Source organism: Oryza glaberrima, chromosome 11 (genome assembly GCF_000147395.1).
Source record: "Oryza glaberrima chromosome 11, OglaRS2, whole genome shotgun sequence".
NCBI classification, from domain to species: Eukaryota; Viridiplantae; Streptophyta; class Magnoliopsida; order Poales; family Poaceae; genus Oryza; species Oryza glaberrima.
In genome coordinates, this window is record NC_068336.1 from 386,756 (window position 1) to 405,916 (window position 19,161).

The 19,161-nt window shown below is 48.9% G+C and overlaps 2 protein-coding genes and 3 pseudogenes across 2 annotated transcripts; 3 read left to right on the plus strand and 2 right to left on the minus strand.

The window, feature by feature from the left end:
- The first annotated feature begins 1,249 nt into the window (after window positions 1–1,249).
- Window positions 1,250–4,698, plus strand: LOC127753684 (probable leucine-rich repeat receptor-like protein kinase IMK3). The gene is made up of 2 exons (XM_052279099.1): window positions 1,250–3,165; window positions 3,771–4,698. Exons 1-2 carry the CDS (start codon window positions 1,374–1,376, stop codon window positions 4,409–4,411), a joined length of 2,433 nt encoding a protein of 810 aa, XP_052135059.1. The 5' UTR covers window positions 1,250–1,373; the 3' UTR covers window positions 4,412–4,698.
- A 1,602-nt stretch (window positions 4,699–6,300) lies between these two features.
- LOC127753685 (uncharacterized) lies at window positions 6,301–7,982 on the minus strand (annotated as a pseudogene).
- Window positions 7,983–10,603: 2,621 nt separating this feature from the next.
- Window positions 10,604–11,507, plus strand: LOC127753686 (uncharacterized; annotated as a pseudogene).
- Window positions 11,508–12,412: 905 nt separating this feature from the next.
- LOC127754567 (uncharacterized) lies at window positions 12,413–14,063 on the plus strand (annotated as a pseudogene).
- Window positions 14,064–14,226: 163 nt separating this feature from the next.
- Window positions 14,227–18,863, minus strand: LOC127753641 (uncharacterized). Its single transcript, XM_052279054.1, has 7 exons — window positions 18,687–18,863; window positions 18,056–18,544; window positions 17,572–17,955; window positions 15,250–15,347; window positions 15,107–15,156; window positions 14,796–14,860; window positions 14,227–14,542 (listed from the first exon to the last, which is right to left on the minus strand). Exons 1-7 carry the CDS (start codon window positions 18,861–18,863, stop codon window positions 14,249–14,251), a joined length of 1,557 nt encoding a protein of 518 aa, XP_052135014.1. The 3' UTR covers window positions 14,227–14,248.
- Window positions 18,864–19,161: the final 298 nt, after the last annotated feature.

Genomic DNA, 19,161 nt, shown 5'->3' on the forward strand with positions numbered 1-19,161 from the left:
AGGAATTGGTGTTGACGATGGGGGAGAGAGAGCGCTCAAGGGAACTAATGAGACCTTGGTTTGGATACATGTTTAGCCCAAGTCTGTTGGCAAATGCATTACACAAGGGGATTGCCTGAAATCTTGTAATCCATTGGTCATTTTTCGGATGGCTCAGATTGCGAACCCACGTCTTCCCTCGCTTCATGCCACGCTTAGCTCTGCCTCCCTCTACCTCGTTGCATACTAGACGAAATCTATTCTGCTTATATTCAGGCCTGTTTACATTATTACTGCCTAAATGAACTTTATCAAAATTTGGCATTGCTATTTTTGGAATTACTGCGAAAGGGCCTGTAACCTAGTGGTTGCAAGACCTCAGTAGCACCTTAGGTCCTGAGTTCGACTCCCCATGTAAGCGAATTTTTTAGGATTGTAAAAAATCCTAAAGGTAGGGTTTGTGTGTGTATCTGCATTGTACTGTGTAATTCAAAGAGGTAGGTTTGCGTGCGTGTGTTCTTGTACTCTAATTAAAAAAAAATAGGGTGACACTCAAAAAGTTTATAGTGACACGAACACATAATGAATAGTGTCCAATGCTGTTTATTACTCGAGGTTGGTTTATGTCCATAATACCTTAATGTTACATGGCAAATCGTCCAGGTGGGTTTATGTCGTGAACATCTGAAAGTTCCTCCCTCCGTCCCAAAATAAGTGTAGTTTTACGTTCAACGTTTGACCGTTCGTCTTATTTGAAAATTTTTTATGATTAGTATTTTTATTGCTTAGATGATAAAACATGAATAGTACTTTATGTGTGACTAAATATTTTTAAATTTTTTACAAATTTTTCAAATAAGACGGACGGTCAAACGTTGGTCACGGATATCCACGACTACACTTATTTTGGATGGAGGTAGTAGTAATTTGGTGGGGCAGAAGCCCCTGGACTATTTATGTTCTGTAAATCCAACAAGCTGGACAAGATCGGAATAGTAGGCCAGGCCCAAAGCAAAAGAAATACCTGGTCCAACTAAAGGACGGGTCCACAGTCCATCCCACCCGTTGCTTTGGCTTCTCTCCCCAACATTATTAAACACAACAAAATCTCCTCCTTAAAAAACGACGACAAAAGAAAAAAAAAAGAAGTAGCCGTTAGTTGGTAGTGGGGGCCATCGCCGTCGCCACATGACAGCATTCGTAGTGGTCAGTACTCTCCCGTGCACTCCTACTAGCCGTTGCGCCTCTCCTCTGCTAATCTCCTCCTCTCTCTGCTCTGGCCACAGCCCACAGACGCGCGCGCGCGCTCCAGCTTCATCTTCTTCCTCCTCGATCACCAACTCACAAATTCCTTCCGCTACTCATCTACTCTACTCTACTCCTCCATCAACCAAATGCAAGGACCACGGAGGCGAACACCACCTGCTCCTGCCGCCAAACAACCAGCCATGCTCATGCTCGGACCATTCCCCGCCCACCATCGCTGCACACTTTTTCTCCTCCTCACTGTCACACTCCTCCCCTCGCTCGCCGCCGCCGCCGCGGCGCACCACCACCACGTCCACGCCGCGGGCGACGGCGTCGTCATCAGCCAGGCCGACTACCAGGGCCTACAGGCCATCAAGCACGACCTCTCCGACCCCTACGCCTTCCTCCGCTCCTGGAACGACACCGGCCTCGGCGCCTGCTCCGGCGCATGGGTCGGCATCAAGTGCGTCCAGGGCAAGGTCGTCGCCATCACCCTCCCATGGCGCGGCCTCGCCGGCACCCTCTCCGAGCGCATCGGCCAGCTCACCCAGCTCCGCCGCCTCAGCCTCCACGACAACGCCATCTCCGGCCCCATCCCAACCTCCCTCGGCTTCCTCCCCGACCTCCGCGGCGTCTACCTCTTCAACAACCGCTTCTCCGGCGCCGTCCCGGCCTCCATTGGCAACTGCGTCGCGCTCCAGGCGTTCGACGCCAGCAACAACCTCCTCACCGGCGCCATTCCGTCCTCACTCGCCAACTCCACCAAGCTCATGCGCCTCAACCTCAGCCACAACACCATCTCCGGCGACATCCCACCCGAGCTCGCCGCCTCGCCCTCGCTCGTCTTCCTCTCCCTCTCGCACAACAAGCTGTCCGGCCACATCCCAGACACCTTCGCCGGCTCCAAGGCGCCCTCCTCCTCCTCGCTCAAGGAATCCATTACCGGGACCTACAACCTCGCCGTCCTCGAGCTCTCGCACAACTCGCTCGATGGCCCGATACCGGAGTCGCTCTCCGGGCTCCAGAAGCTGCAGGTGGTGGACCTCGCTGGCAACAGGCTCAACGGCACCATCCCCAACAAGCTCGGCTCGCTCGCCGACCTCAAGACGCTCGACCTCTCCGGCAACGCCCTCACCGGCGAGATCCCGGCCAGCCTGTCCAACCTCACTACTAGCCTCCAAGCATTCAACGTCTCCAACAACAACCTCTCCGGCGCAGTGCCAGCCTCGCTCGCGCAGAAATTCGGGCCTTCCGCCTTCGCCGGCAACATCCAGCTCTGCGGCTACTCTGCTTCCGTGCCCTGCCCTACGTCGCCGTCTCCATCACCATCTGCGCCGGCATCACCCGCGCAGTCACGGGAGGCGACGGGGCGCCACCGGAAGTTCACGACCAAGGAGCTCGCGCTAATCATCGCCGGAATCGTGGTCGGCATCCTGCTCTTCCTGGCGCTCTGCTGCATGCTGCTCTGTTTCTTGACGAAGAAGAGGTCCGGAAGCGGCGGGAAGCAGACGACGAGCAGCAAGGCAGCCGGTGGTGGCGCCGGAGCCGCGGTGGGGGGCGGGCGAGGGGAGAAGCCGGGGTCGGGGGCGGCGGAGGTGGAGTCCGGGGGAGAGGTGGGAGGGAAGCTGGTGCACTTCGACGGGCCGATGGCGTTCACGGCGGACGACCTGCTGTGTGCGACGGCGGAGATAATGGGGAAGAGCACGTACGGGACGGTGTACAAGGCGACGCTGGAGGACGGCAGCCTCGTGGCGGTGAAGCGGCTGAGGGAGAAGATCACCAAGGGACACAAGGATTTCGAGTCCGAGGCGGCGGTGCTGGGCAAGATCCGCCACCCCAACCTGCTGCCGCTCAGGGCCTACTACCTCGGACCCAAGGGCGAGAAGCTCCTCGTCCTCGACTTCATGCCCAACGGCAGCCTCTCCCAGTTCCTCCACGGTCAGTACTCTGTCAATGCTACTCTTCTTATCTTATGCATTTGATCTTCATCCTATTAATTAGGAAGACAATGCAATTGATAAACTGTATGCATTCTTCAGCTTTTACTTCTGCTTTCAACTGAAACTACTCTGAACATTTGAGAAAATGTTGTAGTCTGAACATTTGCAAATTCTGGCAGTGCTAACTGCTAACATTGATTCAGCTCTGTAATCAAGTAGATTTGATACATCTGAATTTTTTTTACAGTGCTGAGTACCTTTTTTATTTAGCATAAGAATGAACATCCCATGCCAATTTAGAGATTGAGCATTACATGTCTTCTGCAAATTTTGGACAGTGGCTATATGTCTTCATGGTCAGTGCAAAAAGTTTAGTAATAGAGTGTCATGTTCAATTAAAAAAGTTGACATATTATGTAGTTTTGAGGCTAATATGTGAACAATTGTTGATCTAAATGACATGCTTTTGTTTTAGTAGCACTGTTTTATCAACATTATTCAGCTTTCTGGCTCTGAAATTTCATCCTGATGAACTGAAAATCTGCATAACTCTGACACGGTGACACTAACATTTCGTCCTGATGGCATAACGTGAATGTGCAGCTCGCGCGCCCAACACTCCGATCAGCTGGGAGACGCGGATGACGATCGCCAAGGGCACAGCCCGTGGCCTGGCTTTCCTCCACGACGACATGACCATCGTCCATGGCAACCTCACCGCCAGCAATGTCCTCCTCGACGATCACTCCAACCCCAAGATCGCCGACTTCGGCCTCTCCCGCCTCATGACCACTGCCGCCAACTCCAACGTCCTCGCCGCCGCCGGCGCCCTCGGCTACCGCGCCCCCGACCTGTCCAAGCTCAAGAAGGCCAGCGCCAAGACCGACGTCTACAGCCTCGGCGTCATCATCCTCGAGCTCCTCACCGGCAAGTCCCCCGCCGAGACCACCAACGGCATGGACCTGCCACAGTGGGTGGCATCCATTGTCAAGGAGGAGTGGACCAGCGAGGTGTTCGACCTCGAGCTGATGCGCGACGGCGACAACGGGCCCGCGGGCGACGAGCTCGTGGACACGCTGAAGCTGGCGCTGCACTGCGTGGACCAGTCGCCGTCGGTGAGACCTGATGCCCGGGAGGTGCTCCGGCAGCTCGAGCAGATCAGGCCGGGGCCGGAGGGCGGCGCCGGGCCGAGCGAGGAAGGTGGCGCAGGGCATGTGGCTGCTGATTCTGCAGGCAATGAGTAGTAAGCAGCAGCTGTGCTCTTGAGCAGAATTCGAAGATGAAATCGAAGGAAATGAACTTGTCAATCAGCTAGAGACTAGAAACAGAGCAGCTAGAGAGTAGAAACAGAGATACTCCTATATTTCATTTATGAATTCTTTGATTTATTTGAAAGCTTAGTAGTAGTAGTATTAGTAAGTGGTAGACATTATTCGTCTATGTTGTTTTTGAAGCTTCTTGTATAGGCAAATATTATTATTTGCAACAGAACTGAATCGCTCTATCAGAATATCAATTACAAATACCACAATGCCTTCCTTACTGATCTACTGTAGTACTCTGTGTGTGTGTTTGTAGATCCATGTCGATGATGGGAAACAAGTGATAATCATAGCTTGTTGCTGAATATGTCATGTATATCCTGGACAATGCATAGCCGCGTGCTTGCATGAGCTTTTCAGATTAGCAGAAAGTGCCGACCAATGCTTAACTGAAGGTCATATCACCGAAGTGCATGGATTGTAAAAGTGTAAAGTTAACACGCTTTTTCAACTAATCATACAGATCGTGTAAACTGTTTCTGGAACTTCCAAACATTGGACAATTATATATATCGTGGAAAACTAACTGTTTTTGACAGGACATGGATAAATACTTATTCATGCATATTCATTTCATCCCCATCAAATGACTGAGGAACATGCATATTCATTTCATCCCCATCAAAATCTGCATTGTACGGCGAAGTGGCGGACAAGTTTAAGTGGAAGGTTGAATAGGGCATGATTTTAATGCGATGCCCCCATGATATACATTTTGTGAAGACTGGGTTGCCGATTGAAAAGAACAAAATCACCATCATCAAGGTGCCTTTCCACCTGACAAAATAAAACACCATATGAGGAGACTAATATAGAAGACATTATTGTCATGTGACCATCAGTAAAAATCAGATTCTGAAACAAAGTTGGTACTCACATTGTAACCCAGTTCCAGATACTGATCAGTTCTTTTCTTCACATAACAAAGATCAAGCCTTTGAGCGTCTCCCCAGATAATGTACTTTGCACCTGTCTTCCCAGGGGGGGGGGGGGGGGGGGGGGGGGGGGGGATAAGTGATCATTAAAAAACAGTGATCATGCTTCAATAACAGTAAAGCATTTTACCTTGGAAATTATATGGAGTAACAGTTTCTGGGTATGTAAGGTTCAAAGCAATACTCCATGGCACTACCAATTCATTATAATATTTGAATCCGGTGTGATGACAGTACGAGCTGAGAAATCAACACGCTTCCCCATCAAATTTCCTCTACTGCTGCGTTCCTTTGCTTTTAGATACCCCTGGACTTTTGCTAATCTGTGGCGAACAGCAGTCTGTAACACCTGCAGAAGAAAGATTTCACTAATGTGAAAATTTTATGTAAATGTATAAGATATAAATCATGCTTAAAATACTTTGAGTGATAAAACAATTCACAACAAAATAAATTATAATTACGTAAATTTTTTGAATAAGATGAATGTTCAAACGTGTGACAAAACGTCAACAGCATCATCTATTAAAAAAACGGAGGTAGTATTTTTTTTTTCCCGCACCACCATTCAATTTTGCACAGTGTTTTGCCTAGTATATTGTTATTTGCTGACACCGGCATGAATAGGTACCTGAAACAACCATTCATATTACTAACATTCCAACACTTAATCACTTCTTTTTTTTAAGGTTACTGATCAAAATTACCAGATTCAGTAATACACTCCTGGATAAGGCATTTTTAAACCAAATCATTTGCATACTAACTTGCAAGTTACAGATAGATGACTAGCAAACATACACAAGTAAATAAAAAAGAATTTGCATAAGCTATATATATAAAGAAGCTAACAAAGTAAAAAAAAGAACCTTGTGGCTAGTCTAACATGGGGGCCGGCAGATTTGACCAATGCACACTGACCAAAATGGTGGCGCAATCAAATATCATACGTAGGATGACTTGGCCATGTGCTTTTGCCTTCAAGCCACGGAGCATACGGACTGGCTCCTCCTCCTCTAAGGCGCCACTCCGCTTAACCTTCAAGTCTAACACCAAGATGCCGCGCTTGACAATGGCAAGCACAAACCTCTTGTTTAGCTGACATGGCTTGGCAATGGCAACACTTTCAAAGAGCTTGATTTCATTGGGTATTTGACCGACACGACAAGCCATAGACATGTCGAAGCCACCGCTGCCACGCACTTCGGTTATTTGGATATGCATCGTGGCCTCTATGGCGTTGTGGAGAAGTGCTAAGCTAATGTTCACGGCACCGTAGTCGCCGGCAATCCATCGGGTGTAAGCTTGGGCATATGGCGGGGGTAGCTCGGTCTCACTGATAGTGGCAGCTCTATCTATGAGCTGGAGATCATCATCTTCTCCATCTCCTCTCTTGATCCTTATATCGTACTCAAGCAGTGCAGGAGTTTCCATCCCAATGCCTCTCTTAGGGCCAGACAGGAGTATAAAGGGATCGGAGAGGCTGACGACAAAAGGTTTGTCGCGCCCGCGGTTGAAGACATAGTTGCGCAAGCAATCCATATGATCTCGAACAGCCATGAAGCCATACACCTGAATGGGGTCATCACCAATAGCAGGGGCAGTGATGGAGACCAGCTTGAGTGAGAAGATCTGCAACATGGAAGAACTTGAGTGGACGATGCAACCAAACCAGTTGGGCCGGCAATCCGTGGTCGGATCAGACAGCATCATCGGCTTCAATGGAGCTGATACAACAACCAGACAGCGACATGTAAGAACACTGAATAACTATATAAAAATTATTATTATAATTAGCGAGTTAAATTTGTAGAAGCAGTAAGTAGATTGGGTGATGGATAGCACTAGCCATTATTGAGTTTCTGTAAATTTGGTTGTCTACGCATGGATTTAAAGAAGAAGAAGAAGAAGAAGAAGCACCGGGATGATGTACATCAGGCTAATATAACGGTTTAGATAATTTTGCCAATTCTCTTCCGCTCCGGCTGTCTATGACGCCCTAGGCTGGCTCCTAATCTGGAGCAGCGTAGCGGGAGTGCGCCATAGCCAGAGGGGGCAAGAGGAAGAAAGGGAAATTTTGTGCAATATAATAGGGCATCCAAATTAGTATATCGGCTCAGTGAGCTGAGCCAGCCAAATACACACAATCAATCAATATACTTATATACATACAAAAAAACTTAGGGAGGAATCAAGGGGATTCGAATGATACTAGAACTAAGAAAGGAGATTGGATTCGGTGGGAATGGAGGAGGTCTCTTACTTTCGTTGGTATCGGCGATACGATAATAGATACTCCAGTAATCGGTACCCCTGTAGATGGATCCATCTCGATGCTTCCTATCCTCAAGAACATCAGCAGGCTGATGCTTCCTATCCTCAAGAACATCAGCAGGTTGGTCGTCGTCCTCCTCCTCTTCTTCTTGATCCATCCTTCCTTCCGTGTCCGTTGTGCCTGCAAGGATAGTCGTCCCTCCCCGCCGTCACTTCCTCCTGGATTTGGATTCGACAACCATCTTCCCGAACTGCTGGGAATCGCCGCCGCTTCCGCCCTCCATCGATCCCTCCTCGATTCGAACGACTCGACTCAGCTAGGGTTTGTTTGCCACTCCAAAGGGGATCGGTTCGGTTGCCTTTTATTTCTTTTTTTCGCTTATCTAGCCTAATCAAATACGGTTTCGATTTTATTCGAACATTGATTCTCATTGAAAACACGCCCGTTTGTGCTTTTTATCTGTTTTTTTTTGTTTTTGTTTTTCAAAAACATAAATTTGTATTATGAAAATGCTGCCAATGTGTTCATCAAGAGAGATTGTGAAATCAATGTGTTATCTATCATGTTAAAATTGCCCACTACTACCACTTGTAAGTGTAGTAGAAAGACTTTTTTTTTAATTGGATCCATGCCACTGCAACTTTGCGAAATTAAAAAAATGCCAATATTATTCGTCATATTGGCTATATGCCACAGGAAATTTCTAAAATTGGAACTATGCCACTCCCCTCCCTTTTTCCGTCTCCTCTCTCACGCCGTCTCCGTTCCCGTCCCATATGTCAGTTTCATCTCCCCATCTTTTCCTCCATCCGGCGCGACTGCAAAGAGGACAGTGGCGGCGGCTCCCGAGCACTCCTGCCGTGGATGGCATCGAGGACGGCAGTGGCGGCAGCTCCCGAGACCTCCAGTCGCGGATCGAGGACAGCGGCGGCGGCTCCCGAGCCCTACCGCACGGATGGCATCGAGGATGGCGACGGTGACAGCTCCAGAGACCTCCCGCCGCAGATGGCGTCGAGGATGGCGGTGGCGGTAGCTCCTGAGACCTCCCATCATGGATCGAGGACAGAGGCGACGACGGCGGCTCTCGAGCCCTCCCGTCGTAGATGGCGTCGAGGACGGCGGCGGCGGCTCCCGAGCCCTCCAATGTGGATGACTCCCGAGCCCTCTCGTGTGGATGGTGTCGAGGACGGCAGCAGCGACAGCTCCATAGACCTCTCACTGCAGATGGCGTTGAGGACGGCGGCGGTGGCTCCCGAGCCCTCCGGCGGTAGTCGCGGGTGAGGTACGTTAGCCTCACTCGGCGCCATCGACCCGCTCCCTCCTCTCCCTCCTCCGCCCACCATCTTCTTCTCCGAGCTCGCCGCTACTACTCGGGCTACTGGGTGGCGCTCCGTTGCATCGCCGTCGTCGCCATCGCTATCACCGGCGCTGATGGACAAGAGTGCAGGGCGGCCTCCGCCTCCTCGCGGAAGGGGGATGAGGACGGGAACGGAGACGGCGTGAGAGAGGAGACGGAAAAAGGGATGGGAGTGGCATGGTTTCAATTTTAGAAATTTTCAGTGGTATGGTTTCAATTTTAGAAATTTCCAGTGGCATGTAGCCAATATGACAAATAGTAGTGGTATTTTTTAAAAATTTTGCAAAGTTGCAGTGGCATGGATCCAATTAATCTTTTTTTTTTGTCTATGTCAGGCAGGCACATAAGTTGTTGCTAGTTGGAAGTCTGCAGTAATGTAAAATTTTAACTTGTGCGGAGACTGAGAAGCGGCCTATCTAGACATTTCAGAAACAGAGCAGCCAGAGAGTAGAAACAGAGATACTCTTATATTTCATTTATGAATTGTTTGATTTAGTTGAAAGCTTAGTGGTAGTAGTATTAGTAAGTGGTAGACATTATTCGTCTATGTTGTTTTTGAAGCTTCTTATATAGGCAAATATTATTATTTGCAACAGAACCGAATCACTCTATCAGAATATCAATTACAAATACCACAATGCCTTCCTTGCTGATCTATTCTGTGTGTGTGTGTTTCTGAATATGTTATGTATATCCTGGACAATGCATAGCCGCGTGCTGGCATTAGCTTTTCAGATTAGCAGAAAGTGCCGACCAATGCTTGACTGAAGGTCATATCACCAAAGTGCATGGATTGCAAAGTGTAAAGTTAACACACTTTAGAACAAAATCATGACTAGGTAACTCAGCAACTGTTTCTGGAGCTTCAAAAGTGGCAATTATACAGATCGTGGAAACCATTTTTTACTGGACATACATAAAATGATTTTTTTTTAAACAACATAAAATGAATTGGTGCCGAGTGCGGGACAACTTTTTTGTGTGATCCGAAACAGAAGAGAGTAAAATGCAAAGGAAAAAGTACACCGAAGGTCCCTCAACTTGTAATCGAGTTACAAAATCGTCCCCCAACTACAAAACCAGATATATGACATCCCTCATCTTATAAAACCGTTCATTTTAAGTCCCTCGGTGGTTTTGACCCCGGTTTTATCCGACGTGACAGTTGAGTCAGCGTTAGACCCACGTAGGCCCCACATGTCAGATTGTCCACGTCATCACTTTGTTTTTCCCCTCTTCTCTCCCTTCCTCCTTTCTCTCACTTTTTCTTCTCAGTCCGAGCAAGCCAGCCGGCGGGGCGAGGGTGCCAGGCAGGAGAGGAAGATGTCGGGAGGCCGGCGAACGGCGGCGGCCGCGACGATGTGGAAGCAGGAGGGTCTCCCCCCACGCCGCCACCACCGCCACCGCCGACGGCGCAGGCGCCAGATCTGCGGCGACGTCCTCGCGCTCCCCGTCAGCACCATCCACGTCCGCCTCGTCCTCCCGCGCCCGCCCTCCCACGCCGCCGGCCTCCGTCGCCTTTCCACGTGCCACCATGGATGACGACCATGGATGACGATGACGGCGACTTCCCTCTCCCCGTCGGCGCCATCCGCCTCCGCCTCGTCCACCCGCGCTTGCCCTCCCACGCTGCCGGCCTCCATCGTCTCTCCACGTGCGGGCATGGATGACGACGGCGGCGACCTCCCTCTCTCTGTTGGCGCCATCTGCCTCCGCCTCGTCAACCCGCGCTTGCCCTCCCACGCTGCCAGCCTCCATCGTCTCTCCACGTGCGGCTATGGATGACAACGGCGGCATCCTTCCTCTCCCTGTCGGCGCCATCCACCTCCGCCTCGTCCTCCTGTGCTTGCCCTCCCACGCCGCTGGAGCAGGAGGGCTTCCCTCACGCCGCCGCCGCCGCCGAGGCGCGGGCGCCAGATATGCAGTGGGCAGCGTCCAGCAGGGGAGCAACTGCACGACATCCTCGCGCTGGTCGGGACCCGGCAGGCCGTGCGGACGAGCATCCTGTCGCGTGCGGGGGCGAGGGTGTGGCGGTGGTGGGCTGTGATAGCTTCGAGGATTTCGCCGACGGTTCCACCTCGCCTCGCAGGCCTCCTCCCCACCAGCCGGCCAGCCTCCGCAGAGCTCGCGTGCGCTAACCTCATCGACCGGGGGGACTTCGATGGGGCACGCCGCGTCGTGGATGCCGTGCTCTCCGCCGCTGGCCCTCGGGGCGAGGTTATTGACCGCCTCGCGCATCACTTTGCCCGCGTGCTCCTCGCTCTATGCAGTGAAGACAAGGGAGGCCATAGCGGTGATGAAGGCACGTCAGAGACAAGGGAGGCCATTGCGGCGCTCGACCGCGACGTGCTCCTCTGTTGCACCGGCGACCGTGACCGTCGCACCATCCTGCCGTGCCCTGGCTGCTCTCCGCCGGCCATCGACGTGGAGAGGATAGGAGAGAGGAAGTGAGTTGAGAGGGAGGGTAAGAAGTGGCTGACATGGACTGTCTGACATGTGGGGCCCACGTGGGTCCTATGTTGACTCAGCCGCCACGTCGGACAAAACCGGGGTAAAAACCACCAAGGGACCTAAAATGAACGGTTTTGTAAGATGGGGAATGTCATATATCTGGTTTTGTGGTTTGGGGACGATTTTGTAACTCGATTACAAGTTGAGGGACCTTCGGTGTACTTTTTCCAAATGCAAATAATCATGATTGGGCCACAATGCTCTGCTATGGGCTAACTCCCGTTCCGGCCTACGAAGATTAGGGTCCAGAGTTGTTTGCGAGCTGAAACAAATGGGCCCATTTCTCATTGATGGAAGGAAACATTTCCCTCGCAAGAAGCAATTAAACATTCAGCATTTCATGGACATTTGAAGGTACCCTTAATTCTGCTTCCACAAGTCCTAGTTCTTTATTGATAGAATATGACATCTCGGAAAAAGTTCTCAAAAGTTTATAGAGAGAAAAATCTTTAATGTATAAAACAATAAGATGATAAACCCTGTTTGGTTGTTTAATTAGTAGCCTGCATATCTCCAGAAGCACGCAAACAGAAAAAAGAAAGTGAAGATGTTCCTCTGAAACAAAGCAAGAAGCAAAAGGTGAAGAAATCAATCTTTCCGAATGTGCCTGCTGCTGCGCCTGTACCATTTCGTCAAAACGCACCACTGCTTCACATACTCTTCCAATCAACTCAAACAGCCTAGTCAATACATGCAGATCAAAAAATCTGTTGAATTTACCCTCTGCTGGTAGTTTTCCTTTGATAAAATGTTCAGATTAATCTGCTAGATTGACCTACTTTACATTTGTATATATGCTAGTCCATGTTGCACATATCAACATGATAACCCTTCTTTACACTGTGATGTGGCAGGTATATATGCACACCATATTAATCACTAGTACCAAACTTGGGTTAGCTAAACTTGGGTGTCTTTCTGTACACACGGCCACACGGGGATTCAGAATCCACGGTAATGTGCCAGCATCAACATGGTAGCAACTAGCAAACCCACCAGTCATACCAAATACATATATGGGAATGGTCTAGCAGATACTAGATAGACAGCTCCACAACTCTACTCAGATCTAACACCTGGAGTTAAATTAGGAGTTGGAGCTCTACCAAACAGGCCCTAACGATTAGAATAAAAATTCAGCAAAAAAAATTGATGTACTGAAATATAGAAGTTGTTTCCTCTGAGAAATATAAACGCATGTTCAGAGAACAAATCAACCACTAGACATGTTTTCCATACCACGATATTCTACTTTAAAGGCAGCACAATATTTAGCCGGTTGATCACTTACCGGGTCAGCTTTAGCCTGGCACACAACAAGAAATAAATGACGTTCCATCGTACTCCCTCCGTCCCATAAAAAAACGAATCTAGTACTAGTATATGTCACATCCAGTACTAGATTCGTTTTTTTGGACAGAGGGAGTATATGTTAAATCTTAATATTACACTGCAATCAAGGTTTTCAAATTAAAAAGTATGGACCATAACCATGAAACACAGTTTCTAGCCCAACAGGATAGAAACGTCTGATGTAAGCTCAAAGTTTCATTGCTTTTTCTGAGACCTGCACAAAGATTAAAGCAGCAATGAGAATGTAGGGGGCACTATGACCAAAAGACATTCTAGAAGCTTATTATAGAAAAAATATACTCCCTCCGTTTCGATATATATGACGTTTCCGGCGGCAAGGACAAAATTAAGGATAGAGCGATTTTGCCCTTCATCCCTTTTGGACGACAGGGAGGAGCACAGTGCGCGCGGCGCGGCCGTCTCCCTCCACGCCGGCTCCCTTGCCATCTCCCCCGCGCTGCCTCGACGCCGGTTGGCTCGTCGTCTCCCAAACGCCGCTGCTCGCGACCACAGGAGGAGGAACCCGCTGCACAACGCTCTTCCCGGACGCCGCGTCGCCCTTTCTTCTCCGACCTTCCCGGTGAAAGCGGCGTTGGAGCCTGAGATCAAGCGGTCCTTCTCGATTCAGTCCTCCTTTCTCGTCTCCAAGCAGCATGTCCTCCCCGGACCTCGGCTCCTCACTCGTCACCCTCTCTGTAAGTGAGCTCCTCGATCTCGCCTTCTCCAACTTCCAGCTTGTTTAATTTCTTTTTTCTCATTTCCTCCAATTTTCATTGCCTAATTGCCTGGTTTTGCCCAATTTACAATTTAAGCAGAAGGAGAGGAGAAGCCCTGGTTCTGGTTGATCTCCAGCCGAACGGCAATAACGACGATGTCATCTGCAGATGCAGTACGTTCTGCTTGGTTTCAGCCGAGTGGCAAGAACAACAGTGGCGGCAGCAGCAAGCCCGACGTCCGGCTCCCTGTGCGCCATGCTGCCCGACTCTTGCTTGCCCCACAGGCCACAGCTCGGGGTGGCCGGTTGCTGCCAAATTGGGGTGCGGCGGCGGCGCACGGGAGGCATGAACGGCGGCGGCGCACGGGAGGCATGAACGGCAGCGGCGCGTGGGAGGAGACAGTGGCGAGCGAGTCCGGTCGCGATGAGGACGAGGCAGCGCCGTGGCGATGTTGAGATGGAGGGCAACGATGGAAATTAACAAACGTGACTAGGACGGATGAACTGGTAGCGTCAAACAAAAAAACGATTCTGATTTGCACTGTAGCGTCAAATAAAAAGAAACGGAGGGAGTATGTGTTTCAACAAGCATACCACCAAAGATTTTCTGTACTCAAGTGCGCTTAAACACCTTCCGGGACATTGAAGCAACAGTATAAAGCATCCTTCTGGATTCACTTGACATCAAACCACGATCTCCCATTGATTTGATTGTGTTACACGGGTGGTCAATACTCTTGGTCCCCTTCCTGCTCGCTTCAGCACTTAGCAAGTCCTTCCTGCTTGGTTGACAGGATGGAACTATCTTCAGCTGCAACCGACGAGACAACACCGATTTCCAGTATGGGAAGAACATATTTCTCACTTCCTTTATGGCTAATCCTTTAGGTGGTTGCTTTCCCAGGATCTGTTTACATGAGAAAATTAGCATCTGAACGTATAAACAAAATTATAAAAACACTCAGATTTAAGTAGTGAGTATTCATTCTGTTGTTAACAAGGCAACAGTTGATGGTTATGCATTATGTTATCAAATATTTCCATATCTTGTTAATTGATTGGGTCAGTAGGAGCAAATTTGGAGGAACAATCTTGTTTTCATACTAAATTCATCGCATGAATTAGACTCAAAAAATAAATTTAATTACGTATCTCATTACCATTTTACTAACTTCGCCTGTATCAGAAGATGACTTGTCCGCTTCAATAGTTTCCCCATAGCCCACTGTAATCAGCAATGAAATTGGTCATGAGACAGCTTATGAAATGGAAAGCATAGTTCCGAGGTTGGTGTACAGAGTCTGATTGCACCCCCTTTTGCACTGGATGCAAGCCATAAGCTTTCTGCAATGTTCCAAAGTTGTGCATTCACCACAGCAAATGACTTTGTAATGGGTGGACACATAATAAAGTTTCACAGCTATTTTCCTTTCTAGTTTATTTTAATAGGATCAACCAAAATGAAACACACCTCTTTGTGAATCTGACTTGCCAATCGGCATCCCCCCATCATGTTGGTAGCTTCAAAACACAAATAAATCAAGACATAAATTATATGCACAAAAACATGAACTGAATATATATATATATATATAAAGCCAATAGATGTCAAACCATTCAAATTTTCCAGTGTCAATGCTTTTCCCAGAATGAGCAATGCCATTGCTTTTTAGAATTGATGAAACATGTTCAACAATGTCGTCATGGCGCACCTACATTTCACCAAGAAAATTGTTAAAACATATCATTACAAAATGTTCAAGGGCATTATTCCAAAAAGAGAATTCAGATATCTACACTTGCAGGTGGTGGTGGTTGCAAGACACATAACAGCCTTCAATAACATCATCTCTCAAGACAAATAGTACAGCACAACTGAAAGTCAACAATGGTGTTTTAAGCACTACATTTAAACAAATACTAAGTGGCCAATAGTTGAATCAGTAAGTCATTGATTTGGCATGCTGCCGACCTGCCATAGTCAAACAACTCTACTATTACAAGCTTGGATTTATTTGCCATCCTTGCTCACCGCAAACAAGACAACACCAAAGAGCCCACTAGGGCCTTGTCAATAACATCTCTTGGCTAGATGAAAAAACAACCAAATTGCCCAACTTATACTTTTTGTCTGGAACCAATGGCACATTACTTGACGACACTATAGTATAACACCAGAAGAAAATTAGAACAGATCTTACACAGTAGAACAGTGGTATGGCAGCACTATGCCGGCACACGTGTAAAGCAGAAGAATATTGGCAGGTGAGAGTTGTTTTCGGTATCAATGCACCTGCTACAAACCAGATCCCTTCTTGCATTCTGCTACTGAGACTGAAGAGGACCCTCTTCCCTCCTCTTAAATCTTCTTTAGAAAGGATGAATGAATGGTACATGGGCTCAATAATTGGTAAGCACGTGTGTAATACAAAAGTTGGCAGCATTTGTATAGATTTAGATGTAAGGCCCTTCACAGTGCACCGACCTGGCGCGTGATCTCGTTGCGCCAGCTCGGATTCAGGTCGACGTGGCGACGAGGCCCGCACCCTAGCTCAGCCGCTTGGCCCCTATCTGGGACGCACGTTTTCTCGCCGCAACGAGGGCACGCGGCGAAGGAAATCTGCGCTGTGGGAGTCGTTGCTTGATTCGCCTGCTCCTCGCCCTCCTCGACGACCCCACCGCCTGCTCGTACGACGGAGGCGGAGGCGGCGGGGGCTTGGGCGGAGACGGATGGGGCCGCTCCAAGCTCGACGGCCGGCCTCCAGCTACAACCTTGCTCAGCGCCGCCGCTCACGAGCCCCCGTGTTGCCGAGCTTGCCGCTCCATCGTCGGGGAGGCTCAATTTGCCGGCGAGGGAGAACCACCTCCGCGGCGGCGGCGCGGCGGCGGCGGCTTCATCTTTGGCGACCACCGTGGGGGATTCGAATATCTCTCTCTCTCTCTCTCTCTCTCTCTGAGCACCCATCGAATCCAGCGAGAGTTTATCTCGTAAATCCGGTGGAGGGAGGAGGGGAGGAGGCCGGTCGAGAGAGGAGGGGAGGACGCCGGTGGAGGAAGGAGGGGAGAGCCGAGGAGGAGGAGAGACGGCGCCGGGCGTGACGAGGGAGGAGGAGAAAAGCGGCGGGCGGGGATGAGTCTGGATGAAGGCTGATTTTTTGGGGCGTGAGGATAAGACACGGCGCACTAGTATTGTGGGGTACCGAGCACTGTGAGGTGCGTGACCTAGAGATAAAATTTGGGCCAAAATCCTCGCTGGAAGGCACGCATGCCGTGCCTTGGACTACTACTGCCCTTAGGTGTCACCTTGACTTATGCGTTGAACTCATAGGCATCTGAAAGGTGGTGGGCCACCATGCTTCGCTTTAAGAACACTGCATCTACTCCCCTGTGTTTTCATATATTTTCGACTCATGCATTAGACTTGAAACTAGCAGCATACTACCGCTATGCTGGGCCTGCTATTCAACTTCTTGGATTTACATAAAAATGGGGGCTAAAAGATGCCATTTACCGCATGGGTCCAGTTCTTTTTAACTCCTTTTTATAATATGGATGTGACTAGTTGATACCATGCAGCAGGAGCTCCTCCAACTGTTTACATATCACCAAAAAGAAAAAGAAAAACGACCAACACCCACCACAGCTTTCTTAAAAAAAAAAGCGAATATTAAGGAAGGACCTAATATAAAATAATTAGAATGGGTGAGGCTTCGAAACTAAGCCAGCTAGCCCACCACAGCTTTCTAAAACGAGGGTAACTATTAGATCAAAATCATGGAAGTAAGCATCATACAAATTTGAAGAAAACGAGTCACTATTAGATCAAAATCATGGGAAGTAAGCATCACACAAATTTAAAGAGAATGAAACTGGAAAATCAAAACACACAGGGGTAGCAGAAAGCAATGGTAACAATGAGGAAATTTCAGCAATTACCTGTGAATGAGTTTGAATGTATCCGTCAAGAGCTTCACCAGCTTTGTGAACAATGCACACTAGTACAAGTGCTGTAAGAAGGGCTTCCTTCTTGTCTTTCAATCTCTTTAGTGCCCTGCCATTCTTTCCCTCTTGAACCATATTTAAGCCCTCAAGATGTATGGTGCTAAGAGCATCACCAATGCGGCTTTTAACAATATCAAACCCGTTCAGAGAGGCTTTGCCACTGCTCTTGTTAAGGCGACCACGGAGCTGCTTTTCAGCAGCGAGCAGCAAAATTGCTGCCTGGACATGCTTCTCTTCATGCTGAATGTAATTCCATACCTCGTCGACAATGTTGTCCGTCTGTTTGGCAATTAATCTAGTCGTGTCCAAGAACATTTTCTGCATGTCAGTAGTACGTATTTGAAATAGGCTAAATGCTCTGGCAGTGGCAGTAATATAATAGAGGGATATATATAGGAATTGAATAAAGAAGAAAAACCATCTCAGGAAGACAAAGGAGGAAGATGAGGTTGATGATATGGTCCCCATGAGCCCAATGATCCTCAATGTACTTGTGCATGCTGGCATTCTCGACAGCAACATGGAGAGGGAGGAGGCCCTCAATGACATACTCGCCCTTGGTGCGGATGTTGGCGGACGCGCCGTAGCGGAAGAGGAGCTTGACCATGTCGACGCTGAAGTTCTCGGCGGCCATGTGCAGGGGGGCGAAGCCGTAGCGGTGGCGGGTGTTGGGGTCAGCGCGGCGGCGGCGACGCAAGAGAGGAGAGGTGCCCTGGAGTGCGACCCTGGCACAACGCAGAGCGTTCTGGGAGGCCATGTTGGTGAGGATATCAGGGTAAAGAAACTCTCCCAGTCCCATGAAACCTGACCAACAATTATAGACTTTATAGAATTGCTTCACGCTATCCTTCTGAATTGCTGGACGAAGTTTCGGCAATACAACACGAACGTACGTACTTAACTTCTCCTACAATGGCAATAATATTTATGATAGATTGATCCATCGATCGATTGCATACAATAAAATAAATATATATATGCTGGTGAGGTCAAAATTAATTAATTAATTAGTTTGCATCCATGGATGATGGATCGAAGAAAATACGTACCTCGAACCTTTCCTCGAAATATGCTTTATATTTAGGATTTTTTGGCATGATACCATGGATAGGATCACAGTTGATGAGATCCTCAAGCTTCTGCTTCAGTATCCATGATCCGTAATCTTCGGCTTGGCTGCCACTGGGGGCGACTGCTGGATGACAGCTTCCATCTTCCATGGTCATCGTACGTTGAACTAGCTAGCTAGGTGGCTGCGGCGGGCGGAAACCCTAGATTGATACCCGGGCCGGCGGCCGGCGCTGCCGGAGAAGTACTGCAGAGCAGGCTCAGGCGGCGGCAGCGTCGATCTATTCTCGCGTTTCTTTCTCGAACGTGGCCTGGGCCTCGTGGGCTAGCAATGCCGCTTGGGCCAAATGACTTATTTGGCTCAATTGTTTTTTTTTGTTTTTTATTATTGAATTCTACTTACTGTTTAGCTTGTTCTAGCCTTCTAGGACCATCAAAACATATTAGTCGTATTGA